This window comes from Lolium perenne, chromosome 5 (assembly GCF_019359855.2).
Source record: "Lolium perenne isolate Kyuss_39 chromosome 5, Kyuss_2.0, whole genome shotgun sequence".
Lineage (NCBI taxonomy): Eukaryota > Viridiplantae > Streptophyta > Magnoliopsida > Poales > Poaceae > Lolium > Lolium perenne.
In genome coordinates, this window is record NC_067248.2 from 182,443,303 (window position 1) to 182,459,119 (window position 15,817).

At 45.4% G+C, this 15,817-nt stretch overlaps 2 protein-coding genes across 3 annotated transcripts; one reads left to right on the plus strand and one right to left on the minus strand.

Moving 5' to 3' along the window:
- The first annotated feature begins 6,626 nt into the window (after nt 1-6,626).
- On the plus strand, nt 6,627-7,106 carry LOC139831679 (chaperone protein dnaJ 20, chloroplastic-like). Its single transcript, XM_071820996.1, has one exon. The coding sequence runs from the start codon at nt 6,627-6,629 to the stop codon at nt 7,104-7,106; it is 480 nt and encodes a 159-aa protein (XP_071677097.1).
- A 3,737-nt stretch (nt 7,107-10,843) lies between these two features.
- LOC127301156 (FAD synthetase, chloroplastic) lies at nt 10,844-15,542 on the minus strand. 2 transcript variants are annotated; one of them, XM_051331378.2, is made up of 5 exons: nt 15,252-15,542; nt 13,731-13,825; nt 12,309-12,444; nt 12,014-12,189; nt 10,844-11,928 (listed from the first exon to the last, which is right to left on the minus strand). In XM_051331378.2, exons 1-5 carry the CDS (start codon nt 15,413-15,415, stop codon nt 11,432-11,434), a joined length of 1,068 nt encoding a protein of 355 aa, XP_051187338.1. In that variant the 5' UTR covers nt 15,416-15,542; the 3' UTR covers nt 10,844-11,431. The 2 variants fall into 2 exon arrangements, with proteins under 2 accessions (XP_051187338.1, XP_051187337.1); XM_051331377.2 differs by having other exon boundaries at nt 13,731-13,897.
- Between the last annotated feature and the right edge of the window lie 275 nt (nt 15,543-15,817).

Here is a 15,817-nt window from a genome sequence, read left to right on the forward strand (position 1 = left end):
ATTTCTTTGCTGTCACGAATCTGGGTCCACCTCCCTGTAGGTAGCTCAGAAAATTAAGCCAATTTACGTGCATGATCCTCAGATATGTACGCAACTTTCATTCAATTTGAGCATTTTCATTTGAGCAAGTCTGGTGCCATTTTAAAATTCGTCAATACGAACTGTTCTGTTTTGACAGATTCTGCCTTTTATTTCGCATTGCCTCTTTTGCTATGTTGGATGAATTTCTTTGATCCACTAATGTCCAGTAGCATTATGCAATGTCCAGAAGTGTTAAGAATGATTGTGTCACCTCTGAATATGTTAATTTTTATTGTGCACTAACCCTCTAATGAGTTGTTTCGAGTTTGGTGTGGAGGAAGTTTTCAAGGGTCAAGAAAGGAGGATGATATACTACGATCAAGAAGAGTGAAAGCTCTAAGCTTGGGGATGCCCCGGTGGTTCATCCCTGCATATTTCAAGAAGACTCAAGCGTCTAAGCTTGGGGATGCCCAAGGCATCCCCTTCTTCATCGACAAATTATCAGGTTCCTTCTTTTGAAACTATATTTTTATTCGGTCACATCTTATGTGCTTTACTTGGAGCGTTTGTATGCTTTTGTTTTTGTTTGTGTTTGAATAAATGCTTGTGTGGGAGAGAGACACGCTCCGCTGGTTCGTATGAACACATGTGTTCTTAGCTCATAATATTCATGGCGAAGGTTGAAACTGCTTCGTTAAATTATTATATGGTTGGAATTGGAAAATGCTACATGTAGAAATTGGTGTGATGTCTTGAATAATGTGATACTTGGCAATTGTTGTGCTCTTGTTTAAGCTCTTGCATCATATACCTTGCACCCATTAGTGAGGAAATACATAGAGCTTGTTAAAATTTGGGTTTGCATGAGTGGTTTCTCTAGAGTCTAGATATTTTCTAGTAAGATGTTTGAACAACAAGGAAGACGATGTATAGTTTTATAATGCTTGTAATATGTCTTTTATGTGAGTTTTGCTGTACTAGTTCGTGCTTGTGTTTGCTTCAAACAACCTTGCTAGCCTAAACCTTGTATCGAGAGGGAATACTTCTCATGCATCCAAATCTTTGAGCCAAACAACACTATGCCATTTGTGTCCACCATACCTACCTACTACATGGTATTTTCCGCCATTCCAAAGTAAATTGCTTGAGTGCTACCTTTAAAATTCCATCATTCACCTTTGCAATATATAGCTCATGGGACAAATAGCTTAAAAACTATTGTGGTATTGAATATGTAATTATGCACTTTATCTCTTATTAAGTTGCTTGTTGTGCGATAACCATGTTCACCGGGACGCCATCAACTATTCATTGTTGAATTTCATGTGAGTTGCTATGCATGTCCGTCTTGTCTGAAGTAAGAGAGATCTACCACCCTATGGTTAAGCATGCATATTGTTAGAGAAGAACATTGGGCCGCTAACTAAAGCCATGATCCATGGTGGAAGTTTCAGTTTTGGACATATATCCTCAATCTCATATGAGAAAATTATTAATTGTTGTTACATGCTTATGCATAAAAGAGGAGTCCATTATCTATTGTCTATGTTGTCCCGGTATGGATGTCTAAGTTGAGAATAATCAATAGCGAGAAATCCAATGCGAGCTTTCTCCTTAGACCTTTGTACAGGCGGCATAGAGGTACCCCTTTGTGACACTTGGTTAAAACATGTGCATTGTGATGATCCGGTAGTCCAAGCTAATTAGGACAAGGTGCGGGCACTATTAGTATACTATGCATGAGGCTTGCAACTTGTAAGATATAATTTACATGATACATATGCTTTATTACTACCGTTGACAAAATTGTTTCATGTTTTCAAAATAAAAGCTCTAGCACAAATATAGCAATCGATGCTTTCCTCTTTGAAGGACCATTCTTTTACTTTTATTGTTGAGTCAGTTCACCTATCTTTCTCCACCTCAAGAAGCAAACATTTGTGTGAACTGTGCATTGATTCTTATATACTTGCTTATTGCATTTGTTATATTGCTTTGCATTGACAACTATCCATGAGATATACATGTTACAAGTTGAAAGCAACCGCTGAAACTTAATCTTCCATTGTGTTGCTTCAATGTCTCTACTATGAATTTATTGCTTTATGAGTAACTCTTATGCAAGACTTATTGATGCTTGTCTCGAAAGTACTATTCATGAAAAGTCTTTGCTATATGATTCACTTGTTTACTCATTGCATTTACATTGTTTCGAATCGCTGCATTCATCTCATATGCTTTACAATGGTATGATTAAGATTATGTTGGTAGCATGTCACCTCAGAAATTATCTTTTATCGTTTACCTACTCGAGGACGAGTAGGAACTAAGCTTGGGGATGCTGATACGTCTCCAACGTATCTATAATTTCCGATGTTCCATGCTTGTTTTATGACAATACCAACATGTTTTGTTCACACTTTATATCATTTTCATGCATTTTCCGGAACTAACCTATTAACAAGATGCCACGGTGCAGTTTACATTTCTGCTGTTTTTGGTTCCGAAAGGCTGTTCGGGCAATATTCTCGGAATTGGACGAAATCAACGCCAAACCTCCTATTTTTCCCGGAAGCGTCGAACACCGAAGAAGAGTCGGAGAGGGGCCAGGGGGCCACCACACCACATGGCGGCGCGGGCCGGGCCTAGGCCGCGCCGGCCTAGGGTGTGGCGCCCCCAGTGCCCCCTGCGCCGCCTCTTCGCCTATAAAAGCCCTTTCGACCTAAAAACGCAGTACCACTTGACGAAACTCCAGAAAGACTCCAGGGGCGCCGCCACCGTCGCGAAACTCCAATTCGGGGGACAGAACTCTCTGTTCTGGCACCCTGCCGGACGGGGAATTGCCCCCGGAGCCATCTCCATCGCCGTCTTCACCGCCATCTTCACCGCCATCGCTGCCTCCATGATGAGGAGGGAGTAATCCACCCCCGAGGCTGAGGGCTCCGCTGTAACTATGTGGTTCATCTCTCTCCCATGTACCTCAATACAATAATCTCATGAGCTGCTTTACATGATTGAGATTCATATGAGTTTGTATCACAATTTATCTATGTGCTACTCTAGCAAAGTTATTAAAGTAGTTCTATTCCTCCTGCACGTGTGTAAAGGTGACAGTGTGTGCACCGTGTTAGTACTTGGTTTATGCTATGATCATGATCTCTTGTAGATTGTGAAGTTAACTATTGCTATGATAATATTGATGTGATCTATTCCTCCTACATATGCATGAAGGTGACAGTGTGCATGCTATGCTAGTACTTGGTTTAGTCTTTTGATCTATCTTACACTAAAGGTTACTAAAATATGAGCATCATTGTGGAGCTTGTTAACTCCGGCATTGAGGGTTCGTGTAATCCTACGCAATGTGTTCATCATCCAACAAAAGTGTAGAGTATGCATTTATCTATTCTGTTATGTGATCAATGTTGAGAGTGTCCACTAGTGAAAGTGTAATCCCTAGGCCTTGTTCCTAAATACTGCTATCGCTACTTGTTCCTAAATACTGCTGCGTTACTACTGCTTGTTTACTGTTTCACCGTGTTACTACTGCTGCAATACCACCACCATCAACTACACGCCCGCAAGCTATTTTCTGGCACCGTTGCTACTGCTCATACTTATTCATACCACCTGTATTTCACTATCTCTTCGCCGAACTAGTGCACCTATTAGGTGTGTTGGGGACACAAGAGACTTCTTGCTTTGTGGTTGCAGGGTTGCATGAGAGGGATATCTTTGACCTCTTCCTCCCTGAGTTCGATAAACCTTGGGTGATCCACTTAAGGGAAAACTTGCTGCTGTTCTACAAACCTCTGCTCTTGGAGGCCCAACACTGTCTACAGGAAAGGAGGGGGAACGTAGACATTAGAGCCCTTTTGCCGGAGATAGCGGCGGCAGAAACTTGTCATCGCTTGGAATCTGCTCCTGAGGTATCCTGCTTCAGGGACCTCGAGCACCACCTCTGCAAGATCGTCGCAGTAGCACGACCGCTCCTCTCCCTCGTCACCGAGGCTAGCTGAGAGGATAAGAAGGCGAGCTTGGCCACCATAACAGAGATGGAAAAGACGCTTATTGAAGCAGGGGCTCATCGCGGAAGCAGGCTTCACCGTCTCCCACCTCGGAAGCACGACGGAGCCATCCAGAGGCGATAGCCTGACACGGCGTCGACACGCCAGGCTAGAGGAAGACCCCCCACCTGCTTCCAGATCCCCCTATGCTGGCACCATCCTTCCTCATCCCCTCGCCTCCATGGTCGGACAGAGGAGGAAGAATCAGCATCCCAACATCGTAAATCCAGGGGCAGCAAGCACGAACCCGGACCTTATTGATGGAGATCCCTGGGGTGGGGAAGCTCACCGCCGGAGCACGATGAGGAAAAGCCACCAGCTCAGGATGCACAAGATCTGGCCCAGGCGACCTTGTGTCGTACTCCAAACTAGCGGCAAGCAGCCGAAACACCTAAAGCTAATCCTACCACCTACTCCGGTGCCCCTCCTTCGCAAATCTCCGGCCGGCAAAGCCGACGGAGAGGGCTCGGGAGCGGCCCGGGCTCTCTCGGGAGACTCTCAAGGAAGATGGAGGAGAGAGAAGGGGTCGGGGGGAAATGAACCGGTCGTAGTTTTTTTTCGAGGTTTACGGGGGGGAACAAATCCCCACCGCTTGTTGCATTCCACGAAAGTAGCCATGAAGGCCCATGTTCTTACAAACAGCTTGACAGAAATACAGGGGGATACAGGGGAGAGGAAACACAAACAAAATACAGAAAAACAAAAACTAGAAAATGGGAACACAAAGGGAAGGGGAGGTTAGCATCCGAAGCGAACCGAACCCCCCGGGAGGCCAGCACCTCAAAGGAAGACCCCTACGACTTCATGGCGAGCAACGGGCAAAGACGAAGGACCTGCAGAAACCGAGACCAAAGCTCAGTCGAAGGGCGTCGGATAGCCGAGACTGGGGCGACGACACCGGTGTGCCGACCCCATGGTCGAAGGGCGACGCAGAAACGAGTCATGCCACTAGCTCGAACCGAGCAAAGCCACAACTAGGGGCCACCTCGAGGACCTGAAGCAAACCGCCAGACGAGGATCTCCGGTGAGAACCACACCGCGTGCAGGCGAACCAAGGGAGTAGGTAGTGGAATACTTGGACACCAACAGAAGCACACCAAGAGGCGTCCCGGCACGGTCGAAAGGCGTCGGATAGCCGAGACCGTGCGACGACACCGGTGTGTCGTCGGCGAAGCCAAACGGCGATGTGCTGCCGAGACCAAGCACAGTCGAAGGGCGTCGGATAGCCGAGACTGGGGCGACGACACCGGTGTGCCGCCCCCGTGGTCGAAGCACAACACATGCCGAGGCCACCCCGGAGCATCTAGGCGGCCCGTCGGAGCCACCATGACAACAACCTGATCCCACAGGAAAGCTAGCAGGCGGCCAGCGGGAGGCAAGAGGCAGACGCTGCCCCAAGCGTGTGTGGGAGGAGCACAGAGCCAAGAGGACGCCTCCACTGAGGAGCACGACGCCCGCGGCGTCGTCGTCCGAAGGCTTTCGCCCGGATGTGCACCTACACCACAATCATCGGGACGGGCCGACCTCCCCCACTCAGCAGGAACCGCGGCCAGGAGGTGGACATGGGCCACCGGGGCGGCCGAACTGCAGAGGACCCAGGGGCGTCAAGGGCCTAGCCGAGCCACGCCGCGCGCGCCGGGATCGACGGCCGGACAGCCAAGGGCGAGGGCTCGGGGCCAGAAACGCCGGAGAAGGGCCTGGCCGAGCTCAGACGACGGCGGCGGAGAGCAGCAGAGGCGCCAGAAGGGGCGGGCAGCCGACGGGCGGCGCAAGGTCAGCGGGCCGAGTCGCGCCCGCGCGTGGCCGAGGCGGGGAGGAGGCGAGCGCGCCCAGCAGCGCGACGCCGGGAGGTGGAGGCAGAGGCACCACGGCGGCGCCGACGACGCCAAGGCGAGCGGAAGGGGCAGGCCGCGCGTCGCGGATAGATCGAGACTGGGGCGGATTTTCGGGGGGATTTTGGATTTGGGGGAGGAGGGAGACCTCCCGCCGTCCGCCGTGGGATGGCCTCCTCCGGCGGCAGCGGGGGGTAGAGGGAAGCGGGGAGGGCGGGCTTTGGTGGCGGCGGCGCGGACGCCCCGGGGTCGCCTCGGGAGCGACCCGGAGGCGGCTAGGGTTTTCTCACCGGTCGTAGTTTGGTGGGATTTGGGAGAGAGTAAAGAGGTAAGGTAGAAATTTCAAAGTCAGTTCCCCGTTAGCGCCGAGTTCTCACCATGGCGCATGGGCGCACGCTTCTTGTCACCAGGACACGGTTTCACACGTCGGACCTTCCCGAAGAAACAAGCTCACTCCTAAATTAAAGTTTCTCGTCAGTCGTCAAGCCCAGACTCGCACGACTACATTTCACCAGACGCGACGGCGACGGCAAGACCCCTGCAAAACGCGCGCAGCCTCGTCTGTCTCATTCTTCCCCACCCCTCCAATCGGCTATATATATGGGTTTCTCCATAGCCCATCACCATCTGCCACACCAAAGAACGCTCTCACAGATCACATTCGCTTCAAAATTAAAGCTTCATCCTCTGTTTGATTTGATCAGCCATGTACACCGCCAGCTCTAGTTCCACCACGCTCAGATGCACGAGCAAGACTGCTAGCTTCGGCGCCAGCTTTAACCAAAGGAGCGGCCACCGCCGCTGCACGGTCAGAGCGGCGGCGGCCACGGCTAGCAGGTCGACGGACTACTACAAGGTGCTATCTCTGGAGCCCTCGACCGACGTAGGCGAGGAGGATGTCAAGCGCGCGTACCGGCGTCTGGCGCTGCAGTACCACCCGGACGTGTGCCCGCCGTCGCGCCGGGCCGAGTCCACGGAGCTCTTCGTTGAGCTCCGACGTGCATACGAGACGCTCTCCGACCCAGCTACGAGGGTGCAATACGATGCCGAGCTCAGGAATGGCACGGCAGCAAGGCGACCGGCCGACGGGTTGCCGAGGGACGTCTGGGAAGCGCAGCTGTGCGTGCTGCAGGCGCGTTCCGAACGGCGGCAGAACGCGAGGAGGCAGGGTGGCAACCGGTTCTAGGCATGGCTGGGCGCATGACCATGTTCTGAAGTTGTGATATTTAGACGTGGATTCGTGTCATTTGTTTCTACGGGTGTTCAAAATGTATGAAGTGTCGATCGATTGATGTAGTGTGCACTTAAATTAAATTGATTTATTGAAAGTTTGTTTCACAAGGAACTATGCAGTAGTAGAATATTGCCCCAAGACTTGTGCTTTGGCGGATGGCGTTGTCAGTCACCAGAGACCGAGGAAGACTAGAGAAAATAGGTTCACAACTTTTGATGCCAACTTCTAACTACTCTTATATGACTGCAAACATCCAAATACATTAGATCAAAACTTTGGATTATCATATAAAAAAAAACTTTGGGTTATGTATCTATAAACATTCAGCTATATGCGTACAAACTTCGGATTATTTGAAATTGAACTTTCGGATATATAAACGCCAACTATATGTTCCTGAAATGCCAACTATCAAATAAAACATGTTTCTAGGAAAGAATCTTTCCCCTGTACTTGGAGATTTCTAGTAACTTCTATGTTTAATAAGGAAAACAGTCTCCGATATGGGACTGAACGTTCGGAATCCAACTTCCAAGTCTACCGAATCTGAGCCTCTAAACCAAGATCCAAGCACCTTATTTTGGAGGAATGCTTCGACAAGTCGTGATGAACATAAGAGACGTGGTCAGAATCGGTGGACGACCAAAATTAGCATTTTACATGGATAGACACTCTAATTAGAGTAATGCTACCCATACGGACAGTTTGCTTACGGAAATGACTTACAGAATGAGGTGGACAGCAGGGGTGCATCGTGATTTGCTAGAAAAATTAACCGATCCCAATAGTTATCCAACCACAACAAGCCACGTTTGTCCGTAGGCATAGTCTGTAGCATTCAGTCCGTAGGTGTAGGATTATTGCTCTAATTATTCAGTCAAAATAACTGCAATCTATTTTTCTTTGAGCTACTCAAATGCACATAACCTGACGACAAAGCATTTAAAACACATGAACCAATATATGAAATTTCATGTCCAAGGCGTCCCTTTGGGCACATCTAATAAGATTGTCAAAACAAGAAGGCAACACTAATTATTTTAAGTTCTGTTAGAAATTTGAAGCGTTGGTTGGTTATTTCCATCCAAATATCACTATGCATGTCGAGTTACGGAGTGAATCTTTTTAATGTAAAGACAATTCGCAAAATAAAGCACAGTGTAAACACAAGAACACAACTACACATGCACACTATCATCTATTTAAGACTAAAGTGGTAGCAAACAAAGCTTGGCTCTGGTGGTTAGGTCCCTTGTGGTGGAACCAGTCCACTCAGGTTCAAGTCCTAGACTTAGCATGGGTGTTTGATTTACCTGGATTTAATTTCAGGATTTAATCGGCGCTATGCTTTCAGTGGTAGGTGACGTGTCCGTCAACAGCGAGGCGCCAGTGGTGACTTAGTAAACATCAAGATATGTCGTCTCAGTCCCTCGGAGGTGCTCATAGGGGTAGACTGTGCGTGCGTAAAGACTAAAGTGGTAGACCTAGTTGGAAAAAGTCACCATAGATTGGTGACTATCAGTGAGCCCACTAGGAAAAATGTCCGTCTTAGTGAGACATTTATGCATTATAAATTTTGAGATCACATGGTTATATTCACCTAACTTCATGTTAGGGTAGTTGTTTGTGACTAATGATTATCTTCAATGTCAACAAGGATAGTCGTTATTAAGGATTGGATAACTTATTATGCGTTCACTATTTTCTGTTATTAGGGTTTTCTAGATTATGGGATATGATATATGTACTTCCGTTACCGACTTTCATCTATTATATCCAACCAACTTCTTCGTTGTTTCACAACTATTTTCTCATAAAACATTATAACATCATCTCAACACAACATAATTCATAAACCAAAAAAATACCGTGAAGAAACATATGTTATCAATTTATCCAAGTTTCACTACAATTAATAGACATGTGGTATTATTGGTGCATTTGTTTTGTATGCAGGGTGCGTCAGTTTTGCTTCCGTTTCGTGTATCGTTTTTTTTCTTACAAAGCAAGGATACAGCAAATATTTCTGATCAGATAGAGAAAACATGGCTAGCTAGGATGCGGTGTGGTAGCTTAAAGTTACAAATAATTTATATATCTATGTGTATGGTCAAATTTGGATGGAATGTCATTTGGAGTGCTTTTTTTATCACCATAGGATCCCTTAAAAACGATCTAGTTGTTTTGTCCTATTGATGAGAGAGACCTCGAGAGGAAATTAAGGGATGCAAGATAAGGAAAGGATTACTTACCCGTCAACCATATCTTAGAATCTCCTGATCAAGTACGTATCCACCTAATGTGTAGACTCTTTGTGCACTATAAAAGGTGTGCACATGCATTCATGCAACGTATTGACCAGGATAGGATTTGGTCGAATCTTTATTTATTTAAAATTTTCTCACGTATTGGCCTCATCTCAGCGAAACAATGACAACCCTCCAAAAAACAAAAGCTCAAACATTATATGGCTACGTAGATGAATAGTTTTAGTATAGATTCAAGGAAACTTCGCTTCTTACTAGAAAATCAAGTATGCCGCTAACCCGTGATCGAAGAACGGAGGTTGCCGGCCTTCACTGTAACGCACTCACAGTGCAGGCATGGAACCTTATAATATAGATGCACAAGTAAACAAAACTAACCACATCTTGCCCCCTTCCCTGTAATAAAAATACCCTCTAGATCACCAAAGGCCATTTTTATTACTTCAACAGAATGGTGGCGGCATTTGCAAAACCACTGGCTAAGAATGGGACCACGGGTTCAGCTTAATTTGCCGGAAAAATAATGCATCGAAACCAAAGTGATGGAGTTGTCTGAGAAGTAATGTAATACATAGACGTGAGAACCAGTTTGGCAGTTTATGCTACCTTCACTTTGCCGTCCTAGACTCCTAGTTGATATGATCCCTTGGTTAACACGTTCCATTTTATTTTCTCCCGTACACGCCACCGCGGGACACGCTGACAACGTCGTCACCGAGGAGGTCAAGTGGGCGAACCGACGGCCGGCAACCATCAGGCAAATGGTATGCACTATGCAGTCCTACGCTGAGCTGACCACATAATCTTCTTCACGGCGCATCATTGGCGCGACGACTGCCCCTCTTCTCCCCTTCCTCTCCCATCCTATTCGTTTGTGGGTCTCATGCTGGCATAGTTTTTCTTTCTTTCTTATTGAATAGTTTTTTTCCCAGGATACGCCGATGGCATACCTTAACATTCCAAGAAGTGCGAACTCAACTCTACAAGCAAAGTGAGTAGCACTGTGGTGCCACTTGATTTCAATGTACACTTGGTCGCCTAAAACTGGTATTGCCTTGCCATAAGCCGGAGCTAGATCAGGGCCAACTGAATGAGTCGTCAGATTAAGCATCCCTTTGAAGAGAAGTAATCTGCAGCCATAGCTGTACACATTGTCGAAGGCCTTCCTCGTTCAGATCTGCCCTGATATCTTTCATCCAATTGTTCTCATGCAAAACCTCCGCTACTGTCCTCTTGTTCTTTCTTTGTGTGCCGACCGCTTGTAAAACCAATGGTGCAATGTCTCCAACAGTACGGCCATCCACCCATCAATTTGTCCAAAAGAACACTGGCGCCATTACCCACCTTGATACACGCTGTCATAGTTTACTTGCGGGAAAAAAAACTTCAATTAGATAGATCACAGATATATATCTTTTATCATAAATCAATCCAGTCCTCAAATACTAGTAACAAGCGACAGATTGCACTCACTGTCGATTCAACAAAACGTGTAAGCTAATCAAGCAATACAATGCATCTTTTCGATGCAGAACCCAGGGGGTCTCAACCTTCTTTTCCAAAAAGGACGCAATACAAAAGGAGTTAACTATTGAATAACCAATAAACGTACAAACTACAGTGAACTAAGAAGCTGCAAAAAAAAGCCTCTGCTTAGACGTAGACTTTGAATTTAGATGTAGTCCCTGCTTTAGTTTCATACATACAGCCGCCAGAAGCCAGTCAACCCTTTACTTGCCAACCCAGATACATAAATGTCACTTTTGTCTCCATGTTTGTATAACCATGCACTATTCTCCAATCTTGTGGAAGATTTTTTTGCAAGAAACTCTAAAATGGACTTCAGATTGATGCACCTATTGAGGTTGCATACGAACATCTGATGAATACCTCTATGTATGTTCCATCCAGGGAAAAACTTCCCCACCTTTGACATCAACCCAAACTGTCCAAAACTTGACTGAGGTATGCACATTATGACCAGCCACTGATCATGAATGGAGTTGCACATCACCCAAACTCAATCCCTAGTAGTTGATCTTCTTGAAAAGGATTTGGTGGCAAACTGCTCTCATCTTTCATCTCAATGTCAATGGTTTCTGTGTTAATGACCACCCTGCATAGTCCAAGATACCCTCCATTGAAGAGCTCGCAATTTTCATAGAAACCGTCAGCTGGTGGCATGTTCAACATGCAAGATTTAGGGACTATAATGTTTTTCCGTTCCTTGAGACTGTATTCACTCACTGTTAGAACAAGGCGGTGTTTTCTCCCAAGTAATTTGGAGACGTATTCAATGTCACCAACCGACAAAGCATGGCGAACACGACTGGAAGACACCTGTCCTTTATCACTTGAATTTACAGCAGGTGATGCTCCATTATAAGATCTTTTTGCTGTGTCCATGACAGAACGTACAATAAAGGCACTTAAACCGAATTCCTCGCATAGTTTCACTAACTCAGCTGCATCACCAGATGCTTTATAGCCGAATCTGTAGTTTTCACCTGTCATAGTACATGGAGAAACTTATTAGAAGTAGGATACTGCAGCACAATACTGAGCCTGCAAGACAAAATAATATGTTTGTACCTGCCACGACACCTTTTATTCTAAGATCCGCTGATAACTTCTCAACAAATTGGTGTGGAGTTAGGTACCTGACCTTTGAAAACTCAACTTGATATTCAAGAGGCACCAAATTTCTACAATACGTAGCCCAAGAAGAAAGGACTCGTTTCCGATCACAATGAGCAACTATCGGAGGCCTGTACAAGCAGAAAACAATAAGGTTTTGCTAGACTTTATAATACCCTCCTCGATGTTAGTCTACTGTTGCCAAGGGTAAGTCTATTGGGAAGTTATTGAAAGTTTCCTGGAGACTCACCTATACTCCCAGCCAAGTACTTCAGCCATTCCCACAAAAGAAAGAAGAAAAGGATTTCCTGATTTAGAAGCATGCATTGCTAGTTCCCGATGGCCAATGTGAAGGGCATCAAACTTTCCCAAGGCGACTATCCCATCTGAAATGTGCATGTGGACTTATTAAGTGAAACTGTAAAAACAGATGAAACAAAAAGCTGTGGACAACACTGTTTAGTGCAATAGGTGATCATAAAGAGTGAAAACCAGTGATCTAGCAACACGACAGCACTGAGAGAACATCCAGGACAATGTTCAACAGCCAACAGATGGAAGTGTAGAAAAATATAACAGAAAAATTGCAACCTCTAGTATGGAACTTCAAATATGTATTGAGGGAAAATTAAACTTTGGATATTTGACTGCAATTATTCTCTTTCTTTTTCCTCCTGTTTAAGATGTAAAATTTCTCAAATTCTATTGTTCTATCCTCTGATGTACAAAAGTGGCGTACATATTCAGAGAAGCGTAAAAGATATAGTATGAGCCCCTTAATGGTAAGAGCATACTTCTATTAGAGGTGAGTCTGAACATATAAACTTGTGCACTATATGACTTCAAAAAATCTGCATAATTAGTTAACCAGGGTGATTGATGTGGAACTGGCAGCCATCAAGATTAGAGTGAAATGCTAAGGAAATATCATATACTAGTGCATAGCTAACACATAAATTCCTCAACTCAGCAGTTCTTCAGTGCTCTTCCAGGCCTTGCAAAGATTTGAAAGCACTTTCTGTTAATTATTCTCAGGGGCAAGTACATAAGTTAACGTTCTATCTTCTATGGGCTGGTAACTGTATTCCATATTAAGACTCAACATTTTTCATATCCCAAGGTGCTTCAGTGTCGCTATGACAGTATGACCCCAACAGCATGTCATGAGCAAGGGTGCATCTTGATTCTTCGATGGCATGGCATGGCAGAAAGACGCTAAATGAAACAACGGACAGGTCTCATGATACAGATGTGCTTTTGAAGGAGACAATTGGAGGAGCAGAGATGGTTTTTCATTAATAAAAAACAGAGATGGTGGCGATTGCCGAACTAAACTAACCATGAAACGAAGACATATAATGTATGATTAAGCAATATGATCTGGATGCTGAATCACAGAGATGAACTCATGCTGAGTTTGGACTTTGAATGGGAAAAATTCTTTGCTCAAGCCTGTCAACTCCAAACCACCCTCAGTAAACAGTATGTAAACAGAGTTTCTCAGAAACAATTAGACTAAGTCTTTAACTATGTAATAGGCTGTTTCTGAGCTGCCACAACATACTTTGGATGAGATAGCCATTACCAGAACATAATGGTATTTGTTTAAGCATGTAATAACATAATATTTGGAGCTTGAAGTACAAAATAAAAAAGGACATACAGAACTTACCAAGCACGCAATCTTGATCTTCTCCGCAGTCTATTAGGAGCTTATCTTTCACCAAATCATCATCGTTCAGACTAACCCCTGGACGTCCAAACGAGCTGGATGTCGTCAATGAGAACCTTTTAAGCCCCTTGCTTGTGTCTAAAAATCTTTTTTGAATGTAGTAGTAGCTAGAAGAACATAATAAAGTTAAACATTTGAAAAAAAATGTTGAATAACAAAGCTCAAAGTTTGCACTATTTGCATGCAAACAAGGGGGCTAGAAATCATGGTCTGCTAGCAGGATAATGTCAATGTTTGCCCATCTCGCTTAAGATTAATCAATTGTAATAAACGATAGGTTAGTTATATGTTTTTATAATCTGATTTTTTTGTTACAAGGCATGAGCAACTTTAAGGAGCTACTTACATTAGGGCTACCTGTTTGCACCACAGCATTAGCAAACAGTAAGTTAATAGTGAACCTGGCTCAAACATGTCAATTCTGTTCTAGCATATGCGTATTTTGAAATCTCAATCCCCTTTACCCCATATCCTTTGGTTGACTACACCAGCCAAAAAACCTAGCTTGGTTTTAGTCACGCCAACCTAACTTGAACCTGTTTCTTAATTTAGCAATAACATGGAAAATGGCTGCATACAAGTTCCTTAGCACTACTTTTTGCGAAAACGCAAAAGCATTGCATTTTGATGCATTGATATAAAAGAATGATGATTACAAGCCTAAGACTAGGTCAAACACCCGAAACACCCGATCACTCAAGAATAGGTCAAAAACGACATGACAACTTACAGACCAACACCACCCAACTATCCTCGGCCTAGGTGCCAACCAAACAGACACGCAAGACACCACAACCCCCAAAGCGCTCAGTGGGAGAGAGAGGATCTGATTCTGCGAAAGAAGGGCAGAACCAGAGCAATCCTGGTTTGGAGAGTCAATGGCGTTGTGGACAGCAGGGCTCGCCTCAAATCCGCCAACCGCCATCGGCGTCATGAATGTTGCACCGCCAACATCACCACAGTGCCATAAAGTTGTAAATGAAAGAGGCTAATTTCGACTCACTGAAGCTTACCCCAGATTCTTGTTTCATCCCATCTACTACATGAATTCCAGACATAGTGTCTCGACATCTATGGAGCGCTTGGTTATGGATTCATCATGAACGCCAATACGTTTTTCAGCGAATAACCAAACCCTAAATAACTGTCCAACTAGTAAAGTTCTCTAAACCAACATAACGACAGCAAAAGCTACAAGCCTACAACCACCTCCTCCAAAGTCCAAATTCACCGGCACCCAACCTCATTCCTGACATGTTGATATAAAAAAAAATGCTGCAATAGAATTCTAATTCTACTCCAACGGCGAAAGGGTCTACAACCCGCGCCACAGTTGAAGCATTCCATCGAACAGTTTCCGAGCGCAGACGCGAGGGAAGCGACACCACATCACAAACTAACACAAAGGACAGAGAAGACAAGGTAAAGCAAAGAGAGCGTGGGGCGGCTTTATCGTTATACCTGCAGCGCCGGCCGGTGGTTGGCGGGAGGAAGTGAGGAGCCCTGGCAGTCGCAGACGGACGGATGCGGGAGTGGAGGAGAGGCCGCCAGTGGGAAACCGGAGAGGGGGAGGGGGAGGAGGAGCGGAAGGTGCAGGCGAGCGCGGCGGCGCCGCCCCGCTCCATTCCCCCACGCGGTTGCGACCCCCTCTGGCAGGTTCGCCGCCGGTGTGGTGTGGCTGCTTCTTTGCTCGCTGGCTGGGCTTTGCCTCGCTGGCCTTTCTCTGCCCGTTAGATAACCGCACCTCGGGTCGGAATGGAGGCGCTGGTAGGGTTCAACGGCAGCAGAGTCAGGATTAAATATATCTAATCTATAACCAAAATGTAAAATGTGTCTAGATATATTTAATTTAATAATAATTAGTATAGAATAGTGAAAATATTAATTTGAGCATTATTTACAGGAATCCAGCTCTTTCTTCGGTGATCGTGGCCATGATCACTCTAACCGACCTTCTGCGCCTCACCATGTGGGCCCTACCCAAAATATGTGCACCCTTTATCTTTGTGTGTCTCTTGTTTTTCTTT